We start from the raw sequence: 25,202 nt of genomic DNA, 5'->3' as shown, positions 1-25,202 counted from the left end.
TACAATTGAGTACCGGTATCTTCGAATGGATATTATCCACATGAAGATGAAAATATAAATGCCTCCTACACTTTCTTTATGTTTATAATCTCCATGATACAGGATAAATGAAATGAAACAGGATATCCAAGATGCATTAAATGCATCTCCAAGCTACATTTAATAACCATGCACCAGCTTTGTGAATGACGATGGTGGCAGACAGTATTTGATGCAAGATTTTATTCATAAAACAACTAAAGAACAACACCAGAAGTTGAATGTAAAGAGCCTTAATGGAAGCCTCGATGCACATGGTTAAAATCATATAAATACACAATCCATGACACATGAAATGACCAGGTGAAAATGGGCCCTTAATGTAAATACTACTACTACTACTAATAATAATAATAATATTAATAATAATAATCATCATCATCCTCATCATCATCATCATAAATGTGGAGAAATAACCACAGAAGCAAGCAGTGTTTTAAAATAGTTTATTTATTTATTACTTCTTTACAGAACTGCTTGTGCATAGACCAATTAAATGCATCACATATTCAATTTGAACTCTGTGCCAGAGCGTGGAAGACCAGTGGATAATGAAAACCTGGAAGAAGTCAAGTCAACTTTATTTATAAAGCACATTTAAAACAAGGGCTGCCAAAGTGCTGTATAATAGAATTAATCTCTCAACGAATAATTTTAAAGGGATAATACTGAATAAATTTAAAGTAACACAGAAATGTTAACACTAAAACACACACAAAACAAGAGAATGGGCTAATAAAATAAGATTAAAGAGAATAAAACAAAAAAAGAAGATATAAAACAAATAAGGAGAAGAAGTTTGTTCTTAAATTGTAAGTTGACTAAAATAAAATATAATCAAATAAGAGAACTAAAATGTAAACTTGCCAGCAGAACACAGTGGGCCTATAGCAGGAGTAGGAAGAAGTAGGAAGAGGACTAATAAAATTACCAATGAACTCTCAGTGATACTAGGATACTGGCACAGCAGCATTAGTGACAGATGTTAACTAATGATTTCTACTTTTGAATGTATAAAAGTCAGAGCGAATATAAAAATCATCCATTTTTGTTTGACAGATTATTAGGGAAGAACAAAATAATAGTTGCAAAATTTCATGCTTACAACATGAGCAAAAATGAAATGGATATAGGAGTATGACGACTCAACGTGCTCTTAATCATGTCAAATGCAGCTGTATTACATAAACAAGGCGTTCTCAGGAAGTTTGTCTGGATGTGACTACCATAAGTGTTGATCATGAACTATCAATATTGATATGTACAAAACATATGAGTCGAAGCTTTTATATACAGAAGTTTGCTGTAGCTCTTCATTCATTAATGTCATGGCAATAGTTTGTTATGTGATATAATTCAATAGCACTCATTCTCTCTTGCGCTCTCTCTCTCTCTCTCTCTCTCTCTCTCTCATTAACTGCTTTATCCTGATCAGAGTTGTGGTGAATCTGGAGCCTGTCACAAAAACACTGGGTGTCTCACACACACACACACATTCACACTAAGGGCAATTTATCTTAGCCAATCCACCTACTGGCAGGTTTTTGAGAGGTGGGGGAAATTGGAGAACCCGGAGGAAACCCACACGAACATGGGAAGAATATGCACGGGAATCAATGTCATTTCACACTGCATTTTTGGATGTTCTGCCATTTTGGAAGGGTTAGTACTTGTGCACACATACTGAGAGCTGAAAGCGATTGCTGTTTTATTGTGTTTTATTCCACATTCAATAGTTTTTATAGTAACAGCTTCCATAGGGAGTTGTAATGGCAGACACTCCATATAAAGGGATTTTAAATTGACACGGTGAAGTTTTCTGTTAGGATGCATTTATTTAGCGTTGGAATGAGTCTCCAGTGTCAGCGCTTTATAACACTCAGTTGAAACTCACTTGTTTCATGGACAACATTAAATGTAACTATAAACAGATTTTTTTTTTAAAAAAAAGATATTCTTTAATAGTAGTTTAATAGTTAATAGTTTAATAGTAAAATTAATTTTAATTGTTGGCAAATTGCTGTGTTATAAGATGAATAAAAGCACTTTGAGACATGCTGTTATAAGGAGAAAAAAAAATCAATTTCAGGGTGTACTAGCATCATCCTGACAGGATGTCCTGTCGTGTTTTATTCCTTACATATATTACCTCTGAAACTTCTTCCCTGGTTTTGCCTTTTTGTAACAGAACAATAGCTTCCTACTATAACTACTTGAAAACTCAGAACACTGTTTGTATGAAAACTTCAGTAGGCTGGCTATCTGATTAATTGACTGACTCGCCCTGGCAAAATGGCAGATCACCCATATGTCATGACATCACATTCCCAAGCCTTATAGCATGCTTGATAATAAAGATGTCACATTTACAGCAGGCGAGCAGGGCTGCCATAAACGGTGGAGGGGATGAAGTTTGGTGGTTTGAGGGATGGGAGACAACAAGGAGAACAAAAAATTTCCACGGTGGGTTGGCTCAGTGCATTAACCTGTTCGGGAGCTCAGAACTTGTACCAGTGCCCCTGCACACTAACTATAATATATAATAACAGTAAAAGGTACTTTGAATGTTCCTGACAAGGTACCTTTTTTGATAAAATGCTACTAATGAAACAGGTACAGGTAAAATAAGGTCATGTTTAAATACAATAGAATGGTATACAAAATAGTTCTATGATAAAAAATATGCAGTAATGGTGATGTGAAAATGTAATTTGCTATTTATTGCTAATTGTAAGGTCTGTAGACATGTAGAAAAATAACCGAGACAAGCTGTCACTCACTGATTATAATTTTGGCTTGAAAAACAAACAAAAACAACAACAACAGCTTTTGGATAAGCTTGCAGGTAAATTATGTCAAATAAATCAGTGTGGCCAGTCCTTAAAACCATGTACAAACAGCTCCTAGAGAATGACTCTTCAGTCTGAGTTTTCTTCCAGCAGGTAACTGGTCACTGAGAAATGTCATAGTAGTAGTCTCTTAGCCTGGGCTCCACCACAGCAAAGCTTGGCCTCTCATCCGACCTGAAGAAATAAGACAACAATTATACGAATGCGGTATTGTGTGAATCAGTAAATCAGTGGTTCTCAAAATGGAGTTTGTAAGGAACAGTATAGCCAGGAGGTGCTGGTTAGAGCCCAGTGGTGTTTTTTTTTTTTTTTTTTAAATTACATTGGTGTAAATCACAACTCAACCTCAAAAATGTGTACAGTGCAAAAAAACTTATCTTAGCAAGTGTAAATATTACTTTTATGTAGTATTTTCTATTATAACTAGGGATGCACCGAATGTTCGGCAACCGAAATTATTTGGTCGAAAATAGCAAAAAAAGCACTTTCGGAGTTCGGCCGAATAAGTGAAAAAGCCGAATAAATCTGACCGAACAATGACGTGTTTGATGACGCGACCAAATAGCCTAGCAACCAGAGTGAGACGGGCGAAGCTTTAATTGCAGCAAACATGTCGGCAGTGTGGAAGCATTTTAAAGTGTCAGAGAAAGATGTAAGAATGGCCGTTAAAGAAGTAGGCATGTGTCTGGGACAATTATTCATTTGTTGTGGGTCCATCCACTTTTTTGCACTCTTGTCAATGCACTTTTTTGTTGTAGGCTACAGAGTGTTACATTCTTTCAGCAGTCAGTTATAGGCCTAACATAGGCTATTCAAGGCTATTCAAAGATGACCACATAAAAATATTTTTATTTTACTCATTTATTTATTTAAAGTTATTTTGTGCCTTGTTGGTAGCCTATGCCTGCTGGAATAAAAAAAAATGTTCACTGTTAAATAAATATTTTGAAATTGTAGTTTTTGTAATTGATTTTTTCTTTGAAAAGCAAGAAAGCACATTTTGACTATTTAATTTATGCAATGGTGAAAAAATGGCAAAATAAATGGAAAAAACGCGAAAAAAACGTGTTCGGTATTCGGCCTTCGGCCAAGTTTTTCATTATATTCGGCTCCAGCCAAGAATTTTCATTTCGGAGCATCCCTAATTACATTACAATAAAATGACAGCTATATATTAAACATATTTCTAGACAAATTTATTAATTTTTTGAAAAGCTTGAAATAGTCTTATTTCTGTTGTCGGGTAATTTGTCTAATTTTAAGCATTTAGATCTAGAATGAAGCAAAAATATCTGCCAATCAATAAGAAATTTTAAAGCTCGAATTGTGTAAACGCATCTACAAATGGGCTGAATAATCATATTTGATTTATAATAATATTATTATCTTAGCAAGAAGAATTAAGTTATTTTCAATTGCTAAGATAATTTTTTTTGTAGTGTAGGCCTACAAATATCATTATTTGAATCTTCTGTGTTCAGTTGGTGGAAAGTTCAGGAATAAAAAGCTCTATGATTCTAATAAATATCCAAAATATTATTGTACCCATGTGACCAAGTGATATTTGAATTGTAATGTGATATGGATTATGTTCCTACAATAAATCTGTACTGAGGGGGTCTGATGAATTTACCTTGAGAATCCTGATTTAAACTACATACTGAGAACTTGGCCCTCATTCTTCATAACTTGTGATTAGTTTTTTTTTTTATATCAGGGTGCAAATAAAAAGTCCTATCAAAATTAAATACATTCTTATATACACTTGTTAAACCAATCATACTTTCAGGAAGAAATCTTACTCATGAGTGAATATAAGTTTACTGATGGCAACTTTGATTACTGCAATGCTAGACATAAGAATGCAAGAAGTCACTCACTTATATGTCCAGCATTTCATCATGAGGTTATACATCTCAGTTGGGCAGCTGGGTGGAGCAGCCATCCTCTCACCACTCTCAATCATCTGGATAACCTCATTTCCCTTCATCCCCTATAAAGTACAAAGACACAACAGCTGTTTATTCACCATCCAGATGTTAGTCAGACTCAGGAGTGTCTATCACAGGCACTACACTACAATTTATGACTCAGTATTATAAGGTTCTGTGTGACATTTTGGTCAAAAATCAGTTAATCACATCAACTTAATCTAGGGGGAATATTACATTATCCTGTGATATTTTATTTTGCAAAATTTTTGGTCTAATATTTGAAGACATTCTTCATATAGAACAATAAATGTCTACTGTACAATTGCAATAAAGTCTTAAAGGCAAGTCTTCAAATAATAAAGGTCTGGCTATCTGTATTCAAAAACTTACTTTCTAAATGTCTCAGAACTTTGATCATGCAGATTCAGATTTCAGCACTTTAGAATTTTGCTAGCTGGAATGTGAAAACTTTGATTTTTCTCAAAACAGCTCTTCACCCAGATAGGACCGTATCATACATAAACTTGAAAGTTGAAAGAATTTAATAAAACATGTATACAGTGGGGGAAATAAGTATTGAACATGTCAACATTTTTTTCAGTAAATATATTTCCAATGAGGTTATTCACATGAATTTTTCACCAGACTTTGGTATTAACTCAAGAAATCCACACATATAAAGAAATCCTAACATTAAAGTCCATAAATGAAGTTTTGTGTAATAAAGAGGAATGACACAGGAAAAAGTATTGAACACGCTAATTGAAATGTATTTAATACTTAGTGGAGAAGTCTTTGTTTGTAATGACAGCTTCAAGACGCTTCCTGTATGAAGAAATTAATGGGCTGCAGTATTCAGGTGTGATTTTGGCCCATTCTTCTAATCATATTCTTTTTAAATCTTGTTCAATTAGATTCAAGTCAGGTGATTGACTGGGACAATTCTAACACCTTGATTTTTTTCTCTGAAACCAGTTGAGAGTTTCCTTTGCTGTATGCTTTGTATCGTTGTCCTGCTGGAAGGTCCACCCATGTCTCATCTTCATCATCCTGGTGGATGGCAGCAGATTCTTCTCAAGAATCTCCTGGCAAAGGACTCCATTCATCGTTCCTTCAATTATATGAAGTTTGCCAGTACCATGTGATGAAAAACAGCCCCACACCATGATGCATCCACCTCCAAACTTCACTGTTGGAATAGTGTTTTTAGGGTGATGTGCAGTGTCATTTCTTCTCCAAACATGGTGTGTAGTATAGTAGGAGTCTTGCGGGGTGAGCGTGAGCAGTGGAGTGCATTGCCTATTGTTTTCTCTGTGACGATGGCACCTGCTGCCTCCAAGTGGTACTTGGCTCTTGGGCTACTCTTCTGACTATTCTTCTGACTCCCTGGTCAGAAATCTTAATGTCATGGGTACATAGCTGGTACATAATACCCATAATGCACTTTTTTGTATTAGACCAGAGAAAGTAAGGTGATATTTTGGACAAAGGGCGAGAATCTACTACACATCATCTTCCTCTTATTATTATTATTATTATTATTATTATTATTATTATTATTATTATTATTATTATTAACAGATGCGTGAATATAATCGTGCAAAATTACTTTTGTATCTTGTCAGAACTGCTGACTGTACAACTTTAAGTCATAATTAATGTTAACGCAATCGCCCACCAGATGGCGCCAAAGCGCATTTAATAGTTTGTATATGAGTGTGATAGACTGAGCCATATAGTGACAGGCAATCTGTTTCTGAGTCACTTTACTGAACCAATTTGTGGCCATTTATTGGATTCAGAAGCATCTATAAATTGTGTAGGTCACATGCTACAGTTACTCGAATCCACAGTGTAACAAACACTTGTATAATTACGATTCATTCAATTCTCTTAAAACTTTGTCTCAAAAACACGTTATTTAGTTCTGCTTTATGTTATAGCTACAGTAGGCATTCATTTAGCCCACACCAAACATGAAATTTAAAATAGAAAATTGATACCATGTAAGACAGACTGTCACATACCTTATATGGCTTCTGTCCGTATGAAAAAGCCTCCCACATCAGCACCCCGAAGCTCCACACGTCACTCTTACAGGAGAACTTGAAGTAGTTCATGCATTCGGGCGCATACCACTTCACAGGCCACTTACCATGACCTTTAGACTAAACAAGAGGGAATAAACAGTTAATGCCTGGTTTAGCTGCTTCTCAAACACTAGACTAGCTATGTAACTATACCAAAAAAAAAAAAAAGACATTTCATTATATTACACACTCATGCAGTATAATGACAAAGTGGAATTGAATTGAATTTCACAGTTGAGTTAAATACACTTCATAAAACTTCATAAAACCATCAAACTGTTTATCACTTGAGATTGGTTTGTTACAACAGGAAAATCAGTAAAACGGATTTAAAAAGAAATTGCTCTAAAAGAGCTATTTTAGGCTACTCAGTAAATAATTAACTGCAAAATTTTCAGATGATAGCAATGCTTCTTTTCTGTGTCAAATAAAATTGTCTTACACAGTAATGATGTAATGCTATAATGATGTGCATGTGAAGTTATGTTTTGTCCATTTTTAACCGCTCTAAACTTCACATGAACACATTCTTTAGTTTGGTTAATCACATTGTATTGTCTTCCAGCTGCTATGGTGAACAGGATTAGATAGGATCATGCATTTTCCTATTTGTCTTTAAAAGCTACTATTCTAGCTAACTACACTTTTAACATTATATATATATATATATATATATATATATATATATATATATATATATATATATATATATATATATATATATAAATACACTGAAATTCAAAGCATCTCCTGTGACCTAGGGTTAGACTGCACATATTTTGTCTTCACTCCAATTCTAGGAAAAGTCTTCTGGAGATTAGTCATACCTCGTAATAATCATGCTCACTGGTGAGGGCTTTGGACAGGCCAAAGTCACTGATTTTTGCATAGTGCTGGGTGACTAACAGCACATTGCGGGCTGCCAGGTCTCTGTGAACGAAGTTATGCTCCTCCAGGTACTTCATCCCCATACAGACCTGATGCACAAGCTCAGTGACGTTTTTAACGGCAAGTCTGTGTGAAAAAGCAAGTTGCGGAAGTCATACCACATTGTCTGAGCCCGTCATTCCCTCATTTATACAGTGAATTCAGAACAAACATGATAACTAAATGTATGAATACGTTTTTCCTAAAATATTATCAGGACTTTTATTCCACTTTGCACTATTGCAGGTGCTTTTTGTTTTGGATTTTTTTTCTCTGACAGTTTTCCACACTTTGGTTATTTGCTTGTTTTAAAATAATTGTATTTCCATGGTAATAATAGCTATCAGTAGCTACCAGAAGAGAGTATTAGCTTTTCACCATGCTAGAGAAATAATAAAAATAAAAAAAACTTAATAAGACTTAATAAGACAAAGTAAACACTGTTTTAAGTTACTAGACAGAATTTTGTAGAATTTCTTTCACTTAGAAACCAAAAGGGTGGAAACTTTTTATTGTGTCTCTTAATAGTAAATCTTGGGGACTGGGGTTGTATTTTAATCTTAAAGATATTTCATCCTTCATTTGAGAGATGAAATATTTAATCTTTATTTAAGAAATGATGAATCCAATCAGATGAGAGGTCTCCAATATTAAATGTCCATTCTCCTATATTTGCCATTGTAAGCCAACCTGTATGACTGAATAACTTATAACAGGCGTAATTTCCCACGTACAAAACAAATCCACATGACACTGAAGCTGTTTTCTTAAATGTACAGTGAACAAGGCTCTGTGGTACTAAGAGAGTAATATTATACCTGTTTTTTTGCAGATACTTGTTCAGAGGGCCGAGTTCAGCCAGCTCCATGACTAACATGAGGTTCTCGGCCTCACAGATGCCGATCATACGCACTATGTAGGGGTTGTCCAGCTGCTGCATGACTTGAGCCTCACGAAGCATTTCGTCCTTTACTGCAGCATTGTTTTCTCCGTTCTTCAGGATCTTTATTGCTACCGGTTTCTGTGTTCTGGAGTGAGCACACACAAATATAAATCACAGTCGACAGGTGATTCACTGGATTTAAAGGTGTGTGTGTGTGTGTGTGTGTGTGTGAGAGAGAGAGAGAGAGAGAGAGAGAGAGAGAGAGAGAGAGAGAGAGAAAGAGGGTAGAGGCGGAGAATGTTACCATTTAAATATATGGTGAAACAACAAATAAACAAAAGCTGAAGCAAATATTTGTCAAACATAAAATGTGATATACACAGACTGTCCACTTTATTAGGAACACCTGTACACCTGCACATTCTTGCAGTTATGTAATCAGCCAATCATGTGGCAGCAGCACAATGCATAAAATCATGCAGATACAGGTGAAGAGCTTTAGTTAATGTTCACATCAAACATCAGAATGTGAAAATGTGTGATCTCTTTGACTTTAACCGTGGCATGGTTGTTGGTGCCAGATGGGTGAGCCTGTGCCCATGATGGCCTCAGATTCCTGTTCTTGGCTGACAGGAGTGGGAACTGATGTGGTCTTCTTCTGCTGTAGCCCATCCACCGCAAAGGTTGGATGTTTTGTGCAAGCTGAGATGCTTTTCTGCTCACCATGGTAGTTAAGAGTTCTTATATGAGTTACTATAGACTTCCTGGCAGCTCAGACCAATCTGGCAGTTTTCATCAACAAGCTGTTTAGACCCACAGAAATTCTGTGTAAACTCTAGAGATTGTTGTGTGTGAAAATCCAGGAGCTCAGCAGTTTCTGAAATATTCAAACCAGCCCATCTGGTACTAACATCCATTCCATGATCAAAGTCACAGAGATCACACTTTTTATTCATTCTGATGATTGATGTGATCATTAACTGAAGCTCTTTATCTGTATCTGCATGATATTTGCATTGTGTTGCTGCCATATGATTGGCTGATTAAATAACTGCATGAATGTACAGGTGTTCCTAATTAAGTGGATATAAAATATATAGAAATCCTTGGTTCTGTATATGTTCAGTAGCTAGCTGTGCCATTTGTGTGGCCACAATGTACGAGCCCACTAATGACCAATGCAGAGCAATTTGAAACATGAGGTGAAAACCCCAGTATGCTTTTAGTCTATAAACCACTAAAATAGTACAAAAGTTGATTCTGACAATATGTGCCCTTTAAAACCTCACACTATCAGACTATACTTTTTATTTATTCAAACATATGAAACTCGCAATATATATGAAAGCTTTGCTTAAAAAGGTCGTATAATTTCCACCTTCAGCAGAATCTAATCATCAGTATCCATGTAGCCTACACATTTGATTTTTTTCCCTAATCCTTTCGAACTTCTTTAAGCTAATCGGTGAACCAGCTTAACTTGTGTAAGAGCAGGAAAAATAATAATTAATAAGCTCCTCCAGGATGTTGCGATTGCAGAACTTAATGCAAAATCAAGGAAACTCCGCAATATTTGCAGGAGCTTGCAATTTTCCGCCAAGAAGCATCATGTGATTTCAGCACAAAGCGCAATGTGACGTCATCACAACACGCATTCAGCCAAACCACCTTCAATTCATGTGTGTTGAACATGAGTACAGCTAAAAGGTTTCATTTACCAACAAACATCACTGTGAAAGACACAAAACCGTTTGCAAATTGCATTGCAAATTTAAAAAAAAAAAAGCTGCAATAAAATCAAAAATTCTTGGTCGCAACAATCAGAGAAAAACCTCTGCGAAATCCTGTACAGGCTGATGCACAATGCAAGACGAAGATTTAGAGATTCTGCCCTAAACAACTCACTTCCTCATCTGGTAGGTTCCCCTTAGAACCGTGCCAAAATTGCCTGAGCCAAGCTCTCCATCCTCCAGGAGCAAGTTTTTCCGGTCCACTGTGGTTGAGCGTAGTTCGTCAGGGTCAGCATATGGACTCTCATACACCTCAGTGCTCATGGGTAAGTCCTCTGTGTTAGCATGTTCAGAGGGTAAAAAGAAGGAAGAGAAACGCGGTCATTTCCTGTCAGCATCTTTACAGCTATAAAACGTGTTGTGTGTTTTGACGTTGTGACCTATATGAATATCATGGGCTGATTATGATAACTCACCTGTGGCAAGCATTGTTTCCCTCTGAGCATAATGATTATCAGTCTCGTGATTTCTGCGAAGATATGTTGTGATCTGTAGGCATACGAGATAAGAAAGAGATTAGAATGGGCATTAGAAAGTTATGTGGGGACATATGGTCTAATTCACACGCTCCCAACGGTGGTCCTGGGGTACACCTTGTCTTGCAAATTTTCATGCTTTCCCTGCTCTAATACACTTCCACCCACTTCAACTCAAGAATGGCTGTTAATGAGCTGATTAGTAGAATGAGGTGTGTTGGAAAATGTGCAGGATGAAGGGTACTCCAGGACCAGGGTTGGAAACCTGCGATCTAATTAGATACATGAACACACATTGGCTAATTACAGTCTTTCTTAAATGCTTACATAATGTAAATGCACATTGGCACAAATTTTTCAATAGCTTTGTTTTATTTTACCAAGCCATAGACGTCTTCTCCTTACACACTTTTTTTGCAAAACACTTGCTCCACCTTCAAGCACAAATTTCATGAACACGTCTCATGCCACATTTTGGTAGAATGAAGACATAAAATGCATGCATTTGGAAATCAGTGAAAGGACACTGACCTTACCAGGGCAAACATCTAAGATCTTTTCTTTACACTTCTTTAACGCTGTCTATGGAATGAGAAAAATGAAGTCAAAAAATAGACAATAAAATACAAAGGCAGAGATACACGCGTTTCTGTGACAGTGCAATATATGTATGGGTTATTTTTATGCAGGAATGCCACAGACTAATGTATGACATGGTTACTGCCAGCCAAGGGTTCAGCCAGAGAGCTTTTGAATGGGACAATACACATGACTAAAGAAGGTCGAAGCAGTCCCAATGGAAAAATCAGGTTACATTAGATAGCCGTGATTTGAGAATGAGAGAGGCAGAAGATTATTCAGTGATTGAGAACAAAATTCTCTGGCTGAATAGAAATGAGATGACACATTCTGCACAGCTGTGTTCTTTATAAAAATGGACTAATTTTATTTCTTTATCTGGTATCTTGAATGTTTGAGTCTTTTTGTTTCATTCATTCATTCATTCATTCATTCAGTCATTCTCATTAAAGCATGGTATATGTTGTGTGGCTAGTTACAATTTTGTTATAAGTCTGTGTTATATTGATATAAATAATTTTAATACTTTGATTCAGGAGGCAGCATTTTAATTTGCTGACAATATGAAGTTTCCCAAAATGTGTGCAGACTTTTGAGGAGTGTGTTTCAGAGCAGAGCACTGTTTCCTGAATTATTTGTAAGCAAGTGAGAAAAACTGTAATGGCACATTGTGTCCATGAAATGGCACACAAGCAAAATCACACCACACACTGTTTCCCAGTCTCCTTCATGGCCCTTTGGATAAAACATATTTGCACCTAAGTCTTTGGACATTAATCAAACACAGCGAATTTATAGATTTCTGGTGGATGACCATGAAAGAGAAGAGAATAAAAAAAAAAATCGTTTTAATTTGCTGACAAAAAAGCCATAACTTATCACACAAAAAGAAGAGATAAGAGATACAATTTGGCAGGAGTACACTCTTAGAAAAAAATAGTTTTAGTGAATAGTAAAGGGTTCTCATTAGAACCCCTACTGATCTGGGAACACTTTACTGTTCTACACAGAACCTTTAAGATTTCCCCCAGATGGACAAACAAAAGAATCCTGTAGGGTCCTAGATTTAACTTTTTTTTCTAAGAGTGTAGGAAGTGTAAGATCGGTGTTTAATTGAAATTAATGAGAAAGGGCTGAATATGTAGTCAAGTAATCAACTGAACTGATTATGCTAGTTTGTAATATGGTGTAAGGAGGACAGTAACAGGTTTTTTTTTTTCAATCTTGTGTCATTTTGGCCCTTTGGCAGCATTATTTCCCAGTGAGCACTAGGTGAATCTATACCTTAGATAAACTGTGGTACAGACCTTCTGTTCTGGGTTATATACTTGATGGTAGGTTTATTTTTATACACTGTAACACAACACAAGTCAAACGTTTGGACACGCATGATTAAATTTAACCTATGTTCACACTAGCAAGTGTCAAAGTGACAGGCGATCATCCGTGTTTTATGTATGTGCATGACACCGTTCTGTGGTTTTAGCGACAAAGCAGCATTTGACTGAATATTTTCTCTAAACTATGCAAATTAGGTATGATGGAGTCAAGCGACAAAGCCAGACGATTGGCTTGAATGTTTCCATGGAACAATCTCGTATGTGTTGTCTGAAGTTTCTTCATTTCCCCACTCACAACTTCAGTTACTACCTCCAGTTAGTTCCCAATTACGGTTTGACAAACAAAAAAATGAAAGTATTAAATGTGTATAGAGACATGAAGAAAAATACAGCTTAGAAGGAGGTTGCACAGATCTTTGGTGCTTCTAGTGAGTGTACATTGCTAGTACAGCTAGCTTGTCTATAATCTCCAAATGAAGTTAGCAAAAAGCCTAGCACATAATATGTAAGTCAGACAACCAATTTGCACACTGATTAGTTTAATATTTAATGTTCTTTCATAACTAGTTAGCTTACGAAACTATATATAGGTACAACTATTTCTCATTAGAACTAGGATTGGTAGTAGACAGACAGCGTGTGCACATAAATAACAGTAGCTTGTTGCTACGTCCACACAAGTGACATGCTGCCTGCTAGTGTGAACATATGGTAAAAACCTTTTGAATTTATTCCTAGTGCTTAATGTCTATATGTGAATTTCTTCCCATTAAAAATATGTAATAAAAATAAGGAAAAGTCATATCAAGTAATATATACTTTCACACATTCTTGGTCACTGTATAATACCACTTTTGTTATTTCATAGTTTTGGCTTCATAGTTTTACTATTATTGCTCATGTTAAATAGTAACAACAGTGTAAACCCTACTACTACTAGTTGTGTCCAAAACATTTGACTGGTACTGTATGAAGTACTAGTAACCTATTTTACATTGCACATTGGATATGAGTGTAAAACCTAAGAAAAGAAATAATGGAATAGATTACTATTTTGTGAGAGTAAACTAAATTAACTTTAGTCACTAAGTATTAGAGACAGATTTTCATAGCGAATATGTGTACTGATTAGGCTTTAAAACCAAGAGCTTTTTAGCTTTGAACCTGACATGGGCACCAATGGCAAAGGCAGTCACTAAAGGGATGGTGAATGATGGACTCGCTGCTGTAGAGATGAAGTGCAGGTGAGTGGAGGAAGAGATGAGAGAGTGCAGATGAGAGATATGTAGGCGACCAAAGATGGATTAGCAGGGAAAAACCACACATAGTGGTGGATGACAGCCATCTAGACATCGTACGACCGGGGCAGAGAGGAGGGGATGGTATATTTGTGCACCTTTTTGAGACCAGGTTTGGGGAATGAAGCGGATCTGAATCTGGAGAGAATTCCACTTGGGCCACCCAGCTAGAAAACCACAATTTTGAAGAGGATAAAGTTATTGTACTGAACACTTATTAAATGTGACCCATGCACTGCTTCATGCACCAGCACTAGGAAAAATATGAATGGCATAAAAAGAAAGAAAGAAATCATGCAATTAAGATATCCTGAAGGATTTGGGGTGTACTGTAAGCCTAAAGATGAATGATAAAGTAATTTATCATATATTAAATTATTAAGCTTAACATGCATTGTGTCTCATGAAGCATCAGTTTCTACCAGGGAAGGTTGTGTCAATATTGTGATACACAGCAAAGTTTACAGCAGATGGTGCTTACATAAAATTAATCTTTCATATCCACTCTCATTTTGTTTTAATACTAATTAAATCTGCAACAAAATCTTAATAGCTTTTGGTAAATGCCTGGTTTTATGTCAGACATGAGCAAATGCTTTATGTCGGCCAATGTAATTATGACTGGTGAACATGACCTTATTACAAGTGTAAATATTTTATTATGTTCTTTTAAAATTTGCAGTCCAACGTGTTTATTTGATAATGACGGTAGAGCAACACTCACATCTGGATGATTTCCAGGAAGTGCAGGTGGGCCTGAGCACAGTAAAAATAAATATTAATAAATAACACAAATTGTAAAAATTAAAAAATAAATAAATAAAAAAATAAAGAAAAAAAATATCTCACATTCACTCTTAATTAACTTATGATTTTATTTAAACATATGATTTCTCCTGTATCTAATATTCTCAAAATCTCAAAACACATCTAAAAAAAACACTCCTTCCATCCATACATCCATACTACCAACCATCCATCCATCCATTCATCCATACAACCAACCATTCATACATCAAATCATCCATCCATCCATCCATCCATTCATACAACCAACCATCTATACATTATACATCCCTTCAAATATCCACTGATACATCATCCATACATCCATTTAACCATACAACTAACCATATATTATACCTGCATTCATTCCACCAAACAACCATCCATCCATCCCTCCCTCCATCCATTCAACCATCCATTCATCCTTCCATCCATAGCCCAATCAAAAATAAATACATTAATCCCTCCATCCACCCGCCTTGAGAGCAAATATGGCTACCTTCAGGTCGTGGGCAGGGTTCAGTCAGCACCCGGAGCAGGCCATCAGGTTTGTAGGAATAATGCTCCACCAGCTACAAGAAAAAATATATGATAAATTATCCAAAAATTGTTGAATGTTAATAAATATTAATGTGTTTTTAATGTTATTAATTATTAATGTTAATAAATAATAATATACATTTAATAGTATGCACAACCACCTGTAGTTTCAGTGCAACATTCTATATTAGTGGGCATGACCTCATTTAATTAATTAAAATAAATTTGTAAAAATAATGGATGTTTAACAAATTTTGCAATGTAGAAATATTCAGCGTCTTCTTACAGGTCAATAAATTAAATTCCTAAAAATGAAGTTTGAATTAACTTCCTGTATACATTCAGTACCTGCCAAAGTGTGTCGAACTTTTTTCCATCAGGAATGGAGAGTTTGCCAGCTTTGTCCCTGTCGATGCGATAGTGCATGACTTGGCCATGATGGAGGAGACAGAGTGCATAGGAGCCATTGTTATCTCGCTGCCGGATTCTGTTGAGTTGAGAGAAATCAAGTAGAAAGGACAGAATAATAAAACAGGCCACTTTAACATGGTGTATGTTTTTGATCATACACAATATTCCAGCTATAGGCTTCCACTAAGTGATGCTAGGTAAGTTTGAATTCAAATATTCAATATCAGAGACTGATAAAGGGTTAAAACAATTTTTGTCTATTAAAAGGCCACTGTAGGCAAACTACACAGAAAGAAGAACTGTTACTCTCACAAAGAAGAACTCCTACTACTGTTATAGTGAACTATACAGATGGTGACAAATTACAAGAAAAATGGTGGCTCTGTTATGTCATGGGGGCATTTTGCTGGCATATACTATGAACTTCACAGTAACCAGATCTCAAATCAATTAAGTACTGGTGGATGAATTAGGAGTGACATGTTAGACAGTGTTCTCCACCACCACTATCAAAACACTAGAATATTTTTTGGAAGAATGGTGTTCATCCCTCCAGTACAGTTCCAGATACTTGTAGAATCTGTGCCAAGGTGCATTGAAGTTGATCTGTTGGCTTGTGGTGGAATTACATATTTTAAAATTTATATTTAAGTAATATTTATTGAATATTTAAACTATTAAAACTATTTTTATGATTCAGGTGCATTTGTAGAATAAATTTACTTCCTCTGAACATCTTTACCAAGGTTGCCAATAATTCTGGATCTGAATGTATGCATGTACAACATTTCTCAATGCAATTCCAATTAGTTATATATTTTATGGCCAAAATTCTAACACACACACACACACACACAGATGCGCAAATGTGTTATATGTCTTATGACTCCACCTCCCACTAGTTCTTTGGTCATTTCAGGAAGTCCTGTACAAAAGTGTGAGAGCGGAAACCACAGTGTGTGCCTGTTTCTCTTTCTCTCGATCTCTCTCTCAGCCTCTCTGTCTTTCTCTGTGGTTGTGCATACGAGTGCGATGTCTAAGCACACAGCCATAAAAAGACTTATAGGGAATCCACACAGAAACAGAAACAGTCTCGAGTTGGACTATAAAAGCATATTGGAGAACAGTTCATCACAAGGAAACTAAACTAGTTCATTTCTTCTGTATAAAATTTGCTGAAATGCTGGAAATTGAATTTTTAATCTGTTTTCAAGAGAATGTCGTGTATGAATAATTAGTTCAGTATCCTTTTCAGTATTTCATGTAATTCTGAACATTATTCTAACTAGAATGTAATGTATGAATTATGTAAAGCGCTATATAAAGAACAGAAATTGATAGGTAACAATGTGAACAACCATACTTACAGAAACTTGCCATTGGTGCGGGGGTTGTTGAGTAAACGTGGCTCACAGTCTTCCCGTGAGATGGTCCCATGAAACCAGGGCATCTTCTCGTGTGCCGTGGTGGCAATCAGCTTCTCCAGCTGAGGCCTCTGACTGATGATAGCCTGCTCCAATGAGGCACCCTGATAAAAATACAATGCATTAAAAAAAAAAAAAATTGAAAGCAAACATGAAAATGTTTTAAAATAATCAGTAAACAGACAATAATTCTTTCAGATAACACTTCCAGCTAGTGATTTATAGTTAGCCTTCTCAAAAAGTGGAAGTTCAAGAAAACCACTAAAGATACGGCCAGTCTTTATTCTTAGAAAACCAAGACAAAGCAATAGGTTACTCGCAACTCGTGACAAAAAATGTAGGCCTTGTTTTTGCTTATGGATTACTTGCACATGTATTGATTAATAAGACCAGTAAATCATTTTAAAAATCCTGTTCAATTTGATCCCTCTTGGTCAGATTTTGTTCAGTTGTTTTGAGAAGCAACACAGAAATGGTGATTTACAAATAAATAATTTTTTTAAGAAAGAAAAGAAGAAAAAAGCTCACTCAAAGGATACAGTCCATTAACTCCATAACTCTTGTCTGATAGTGAACGACATTCACTTCTGTTATGTAATGTCAGTGTGTCAGGGTGGAGAGGAAGAGAATTTCAAGAAGTCAGTAGAATGGAAATGTCTAAGAGTTTAACACTACAATCTACTGTAGATTTAATTTTGATCCATATAGTCATTAATTTAGATTTCACCAAGATTTATATGAAAAAAAAATCATTTGATATGTTCTATAAATTATTATTATTATTATTATTTTTAAAAAGCAGAACACAGAAGCAGAAACATTAGAGAATGAAATAAAATATTAAATATTACAAGATAAAACACTAGGTGAAACATTTGCAATCACACACCACTGGGATCATCATCAAACATGTACAGTAAAATGGAATTAAGCATTAATGACATTAAAGAGTGCATTAATCAGGTATTTTAGATCCTGATCTTCAAGTGTAGCGTAGAGAGGATATATGAAGGCAATTTATGTAAGGACGATACTAAATTGAATACATTTGAATAAATAATTAAATACATGGTGCAATGTGACAATAAAAAATCATAATCACTATACTGTAGGTCACTAAATGTATATCATGTTAGTGACTTGTTCATGTATTTATTTAAACATTTATTTGACACATTCAGCCGTGCTGAATCAGTCGTGGACAGTTGAATCAAAATGCAACAAACATGTCTTATTTCAGGTCATTTTTCTACATTCAGAGAAGAGCTAGCACTAACCTTCAGCTTCCATGTCTGCTGTACATACTGCCTGATGAGCTGCTCTTTCAGATCCTCGAAAGCCCCCACCTTGGGCTCGACACCCCGGGGCCGATTGCAGGGCTTTTTCAGCAGACACACCAGGCCATCAGATTCCTGCGCATGGTACTCCACTAAACCCACTGGACTGCGGTGGGATTTTCCACCTGCTATGGCATATGTCTCATTCAACTCCCTCTCAATGGTGTAGTGGTAGCACTGATGGTTGTAGGCCACGGACAGTGCGAATCCACACAGGTAGTTACGGCTCTGACGGAGCAGGTAGAGGCCGTTGCTCATGCCTGCTTGCCTCAGATAGTCCTCAGCTTCCTCTCGAGTGATGTTGCCATAGAAAAAGGACAAGCCTTGCACCTCGTCTGCCATGACTGCTCACTCACCTCTGACTGCCCCTAGAAGTCCTACTCACTCGTAACCTGTACAAAAATGGGTTTGTTTATATTCATTGTGGGATATTAAATAATCCAGGGTTAAGATCTGACTTTGATGAACATTCATTAAGAAACACCCTCAGCGCTATTCTCGCTGATATATGTCTCTATAGGTGCCATCTGTTTGGCAAAGCTGTCACTTTTTGAGATGGCTTACGTTATTTATATTATTCTATTATAGCAAGTGACCATTTTTCAACCTGCAAAACTGTATCATTTTTAAATGACACAGTGACCAGTGACTAATGACTAGTGTTTATTTTTTCTGTTTAGTTCTGTTATAATATTTATTCAGCATAATATAAGAGTACCTGTGCAAAATGCTAATATTTACTTTTGTCAGTGCATATTTTGCTGTTCTTCCTACTCAAATACACATTATCCAACTAAGCTGCTAATTAATAAGCTGAAAAAATAACTACTAAAGGGAATAGGCTAAATCGTTTCCATTAACTATCAACCTATCAGTATTTTATGGTTGTAATGATTTCCAAATGTCCACTCCTTCAGATCCAAGATATATTTTGCATGTAATAAGTATGTAATAAAACATTCTCAGGCAAGCTTTTATAAGAAAATAATCAATGAAGGGATGATGCAACAAAGCAGAATTATTGTTACCACCCTGACGTTTATTTTATTTTCCAGTAGCATCATATACAGAAGGTTTTTTAAAAAACCTCTTATACCACAGCAGTATGGCAACAATTTACTTTTTTTTTTATTAAAGAATGAACAAAATATTTTTGATCCATTTATAATTACATTTACTGTTAAACGTCCGTCAAACAAGTTAGTTACTGTTATCACAAACATTATAGCAGCTACAGAAATACATTCCCTCATTTTCTCTTAATCTGTCCTAAGACGTTCCTGAGAAATTAATGGAACAGCTTTACTTCTGTCTACATAGCACTGAAATTGGAGATTCTTTCCAAAAAATCTTAAATAAATGTCTCCTTACAGAAAGCTACACTATATCACTGATTATACATTTTAAACTTAGATTTTATGCTGCATCTGCCTTACAAGTCCCTGTGAGTTTTCTATAGTACCAATAATCCATTAGTACATGAGCATTAATACAAACCTATTATTTAAATTATAGCCAGAAGCACTGTCAGAGTTGCTGTTATAGAAATCAGAACAATCAGATTTGAGGATTCAACAGGAGTATAAACTGAATTATTGTATTATTATAGCATATTAGTCAGTTTTATCTTGGTAACTAAAAATGCTATGTATCTGTAGTTTCTTACAGACATCCTGACATACGTGTGTAAGTAACACTGAAGTACATTAAATCCGCTAAATAAACATAAACAAGGACATTTAAATCCTTTTAACAAATCATCAAATGTATTTAGAGGGCAATTGTGATTACTAACCATTAAAAAAAAAAAAAAAAAAAAATTGCTAATGTTCACTGTTTTTTAATTTGTTTTGTTTTGCTTTTAGCAGTTGAACAGGTCTGTCCTGGGGTGGCATGGGTTTTCTTAATCTGGTCTACAGTTCTATTTATCTATTACACTATACCACTTTTTGTATTTGTTACAGTTCAATGTTTTGCATATCATTCAAGAAGAAAGCTGAGACTTTAAGGCGTTTCTAACACCTCATGGTCTTATATTTATATTTTACTACAGAGTTATTTAATACTGGAATCTGATTAGTCAGAAGATCTCACATGTTTATATTATGCACATCTCTCTAATTTTATCGTTTCTATAGTAACAACTCATTCACATTGACTTTACAAACGTTGCTTGTAATTTAAGCTTAATAATAACCAGACTTAAAAACCCAAAACTTATTGTTATTAAACAGATGTATAATTCATATGGTCAAGCTTTCTGTAAGAAGATTTATGGCATGAGACTCCATTGTCAGTGCTTTGTAAGGTCAGCTTTCAGGTTTCTGTTTACTGCCATGGAGAAGTCTTCAGGACAGACGACTTTCTGTTTTCTCAGTAGCATGACAAGTTGCATTTTTTTTTGAGAGAGAGAGAGAGAGAGAGAGAGAGAGAGAGAGAGAGAGAGAAAACAGAAGCTGGTGAGGAAACAACTGTTTATAACTGTCATAACACATGTGATAACGGGAATTAACTTGCTTCCCGGATGTGCCACAACATTATACTATAAATAAATAAAATTTTGAGGTGTCATTCTTTAATTAATTGAAAATTGTAATTATTGCAAAATTGCTGTGGTATAAGAGAAATAAAAGAGTTCATCAGCTCAATAATCAACGTCATGTCAGGCTGCATCACATCACCCTGTTGTTGATTATTTTCCTATAATGCCTAGTCATGTATTATTTTTTTTAGCTATCTATGTGAATAAGCCACTGTAATATAAACTGTGACAGCGGCACTTTTTACAGACTAAAAATTACACGATTTAAGTCATCATACAGGCAAAATGTGTGCAACCAAAAATAAAAGCAGCAGCACAAAGGTTTATATCCTGTTGTCCTTGTTAGTCACGATTCACATTTACAGCCCACCTCTGACACTTTGAAAATCTCAACGCACCGTTTACACTTGAAAGAGGGGAAGACAAGCGCAGGTACAAGTACAAGTCCTCCTGACATGCAGCCATAACCACAAAAAGTTCCATAAAATGCAGACCACCTTCACTGGGCCTAAAAGGGCATTGCTCAGCTAGTATCATCTCATACCAAACAGGAAGAAGCAAAAAAAAATACCCTGAGAGTAAAAAATATCAGCGTTCTCATTTTTAAACAAGTCATAACAGATCTAATCACAGATCTAAAATCGTCACTGATCCAAAGCTAATCGATATGATCTGACTGACTATATCAATATACTACTGGAGAAATACTGGTAACTTCTCCTGCTGCATGTATCTTTACTCATCTCCACCATTGTTTAAAAATGGAGTGTACTCGTGACATTCTGGGTGTTGATATTCCTTCCTTGTTAAATTTCAGTAATATGAAAAATAAAAAATAAATACATTCATGTCCAGTTGCTCATATGAAAAGCCAAAAAATAATAAAGTGCATAATAAATCATTAATAATAACCCACACTCATATCTTTTACCTACTTGAGTTTGGCTGTGGATATATCAATAGTCAGATTTAATAATCAGATTTAATCCACAAGAGAACTGAATTCAAATTTTGCTTGCTAAGGAAAAATGTTGCTGAAAAGTGCTGACAGAAGGTAATATTTTGGAAAGTAAGTAGTAAGTCCATGAATTTCAAGTGGGAAAATTACACAGTGCACATAATTACTGATGTAATGAGTTATGTAACATTCCAATCACATTGATCTCAATCATAATTAATGAAGACTCCAGTTTTTAGACCTGCACTATTGCAATACTACACAGCACTTTTGTCACACATTAGCTTAATTATCATTCTACAAAATAACTTTATGTATATTATATATATATTTATATAATTATATATATTATTATATATTATTAGAATATTTCTTACTAAATCCAATAGTAGAAAAGATAAAACACAGCCTTTTAATGTATACTTCAAAGTAACAGACTAATGAGCAATCAGATATGTTAACCCACAACACACATACAAATGCACACACGCACACACGCACACATACACCTGCTACAAGATGTGAAGAATAAAGTGTAAAAGCACAATATTATTGAATATATTTCGATTTTGTTTACAGATCCTGAGAGTGCACATATTTACAATAACTTCTGTCATTAGAATCCCACCCAAATTCCCATCGTTAAACTAGTGCATTATCAAAACCGGCAAATTAATAATAGATTAGACTATAGCTTGAGAGCTATCTATAAAAATTTAAACACCAATCAATAAAAGGATTAAACATACAATAAAACAAATCAAACCTGCTTAAAAGAGCAATAAAATATTATAAGTTTAATTCAAGAGTTCTACAGACTTGCTGCTGTAACTTTCTGCTTAGGAAAGTATGGCAAATTTTTTTTTTGATAATTTCCCATAATAAGCACAATTATATAATTATTAGGCAACTAAAATAAAGATGTACTGAAATGAACAATTACCTTAATTACAGTCTTCAACTCTTCTACTTGAGGCTGTGTGACTGCGCTGTGGCAACCATGTTGAAGCTCTGTTTAGCTCGACAGGATGTGGTATGGCCAAAAACTCAGTGGATAGTTCAAACGCTGCAGTAATTCTTAGACCACTGCCTCAAGAAAGAAAGAATCTTTAAACCCAATGACTCAGGTGACTTTTATCTAGAACTTAATGCTGGAAGTCCACTCTCTAAATCCAATTACATAAACTTGTCACAGACCTAAAAAGCAGTTCTATTTAAGTAGAACTTTTAGTGAGCTTCCTCATTTTAACTTACTTGTAGCTACTTCCTTTGGTGTTTTTTCTAAGCCTGACTTCCCCTTTTATCTAAAGTGAACAGACAGTAAGTAAGACACTTAAGAACACACCCATGGACAGTTCTGAAGTCTAAGCATTCTATAAGTCTCACTTTGAAAGTTATGCAAGATCCCTATGATTTTATGGTGCTTTAATTATTAAGCACACACTTTTTCTATTTTTTTCCTTTTTTATGAATGTTGGCTAGCACAGGATTGGTTTAGGTGATAAGTTTAGGTGTTGTTGGTTTGCATATTTGTGTTGACACATATTCTCCCTCTTTATGGGACCTTCGACTGTGAAACACCCAAATAATCCTAACAAAGTCTCAATGGTCCTCTGAAAAGAAGAGTGGCAGGCTATTATTGAGACTATGGTGGGGTTTTTTTGTTTTGGTCTTTGGTGACCCATTTCTTAAGAAATACCTGTCAATATATTTCAACATTATGTACTTCTGAAGTCTACTCATTGAGTATTCTATCAATTACATAAATAAAAAAAATACTGTTTTTAAGACAAACCCATGTGCCCATCTTTCCTGTGGTATTTTAATAATTTGTATAATAATTTAGATTAATCTTATTGTTTCTTGCTCCTTTATCTTATAGGCAGTGGTCTTGTATAGGTTTTGTATATTATAAAGAATTAAAATTATTAATTAAGTATTATAATAAATATCATGGAATTGGGAAGAACATCCATCCATCCATTTTCTATGCCGCTTATCCTTCAGGGTCATGGGGAATCTGAAGCCTATCCCAGGGAGCATGGGGCACAAGGCGGTGTACACCCTGGACAGGGTGCCAATCCATCGCAGGGCACAATCACATACACATTCACACACCCATTCATACACTACAGCCACTTTAAACATGCCAATCAGCCTATCATACATGTCTTTGGCCTGGGGGAGGAAACCGGAGTACCCGGAGGAAACTCTCGCAGCACGGGAGAACATGAAAACTCCGCACAAACAGGGCAGTGGCAAGAATCGAACCCCCAACCCTGCCAGTGTGAGGCAAACAATATGTATAAAATGACTGTGTTCGTGAGGTCCCTGAAGATCATGTGTGGTTTCACTATGTAGTAAAGTTGAGCAGAGGCTATGTGCAATGTATGTGGTTGAAGGGTGTAAAAACCTTTATAGTTGTCTTTATTAATAAATAATAGGCCCACTTAAATACCATATTAGACTGCCTTTTAACTTCACACGCTTAAAAAGCAAGTTTAAGCACTTCCTGATGTAAGTCATTATCGTAAATGGGTGACTTGTGACCTTAAAAGTTCATTTTCTTTAAATGCAATTTTTTTTATAAAATCTTCTTTGCTTTTTATTCAAAAGAGGATATATTTGATAATAAAACTGTTCCATGTCATGCATGTATGCTTTATAGGCTATATTAAACTTTCGCCACATATACCATGAAAACCAATCCTCTTACTGTCATTTACACAAATATTTGATGTTGAATCTAATAGATTTGCATGCATTTTTACATTGTCTTACAAATTATTACAACATGATCATATAATTTCAGTAGATACGTAACTATGTGCAGTTTTACACAAGTAAAGTTTTCAAAATGATGTCTAGTACTAAAATGTTGTTTCGCTTTTAAGATCAGATCAGATAATGCTGCTTTGCTTTTAAGGTCAGACAACCCAGGTGGCAATCATCATTTGAATGATTTCCTGATTGTTTTAAAATACATCATTGATACAAAT

General features: G+C 35.3%; 1 protein-coding gene across 4 annotated transcripts; it reads right to left on the bottom strand.

Moving 5' to 3' along the window:
- Nucleotides 1-471: 471 nt before the first annotated feature.
- Nucleotides 472-23,472, bottom strand: syk (spleen tyrosine kinase). 4 transcript variants are annotated; one of them, XM_053645363.1, is made up of 15 exons: nt 23,147-23,472; nt 18,644-19,095; nt 17,310-17,470; nt 15,880-16,018; nt 15,491-15,563; nt 14,930-14,961; nt 14,304-14,372; nt 11,520-11,570; nt 10,929-11,001; nt 10,628-10,787; nt 8,658-8,867; nt 7,740-7,926; nt 6,850-6,990; nt 4,769-4,881; nt 472-3,062 (listed from the first exon to the last, which is right to left on the bottom strand). In XM_053645363.1, exons 2-15 carry the CDS (start codon nt 19,043-19,045, stop codon nt 2,990-2,992), a joined length of 1,884 nt encoding a protein of 627 aa, XP_053501338.1. In that variant the 5' UTR covers nt 19,046-19,095; nt 23,147-23,472; the 3' UTR covers nt 472-2,989. The 4 variants fall into 4 exon arrangements, with proteins under 4 accessions (XP_053501338.1, XP_053501339.1, XP_053501340.1 ...); XM_053645364.1 differs by lacking the exon at nt 11,520-11,570; XM_053645365.1 differs by lacking the exon at nt 14,304-14,372.
- Nucleotides 23,473-25,202: the final 1,730 nt, after the last annotated feature.

The sequence above is a fragment of the Ictalurus furcatus genome, chromosome 16 (assembly GCF_023375685.1).
Source record: "Ictalurus furcatus strain D&B chromosome 16, Billie_1.0, whole genome shotgun sequence".
Classification (NCBI taxonomy): Eukaryota; Metazoa; Chordata; class Actinopteri; order Siluriformes; family Ictaluridae; genus Ictalurus; species Ictalurus furcatus.
This window is presented reverse-complemented; position numbering and strand designations above follow the sequence as displayed.

Coding starts and splice junctions, on each gene's coding strand:
- syk (XM_053645363.1), bottom strand. CDS start 19,045: ATGGCAGACGAGGTGCAAGGCTTGTCCTTTTTCTATGGCAACATCACT. Junction 17,471..18,643: donor AGCAGACATGGAAGCTGAAG/GTTAGTGCTAGC, acceptor TATTTTTATCAG/GGTGCCTCATTGGAGCAGGC. Junction 11,002..11,519: donor TAGATGTTTGCCCTGGTAAG/GTCAGTGTCCTT, acceptor GTATGCCTACAG/ATCACAACATATCTTCGCAG.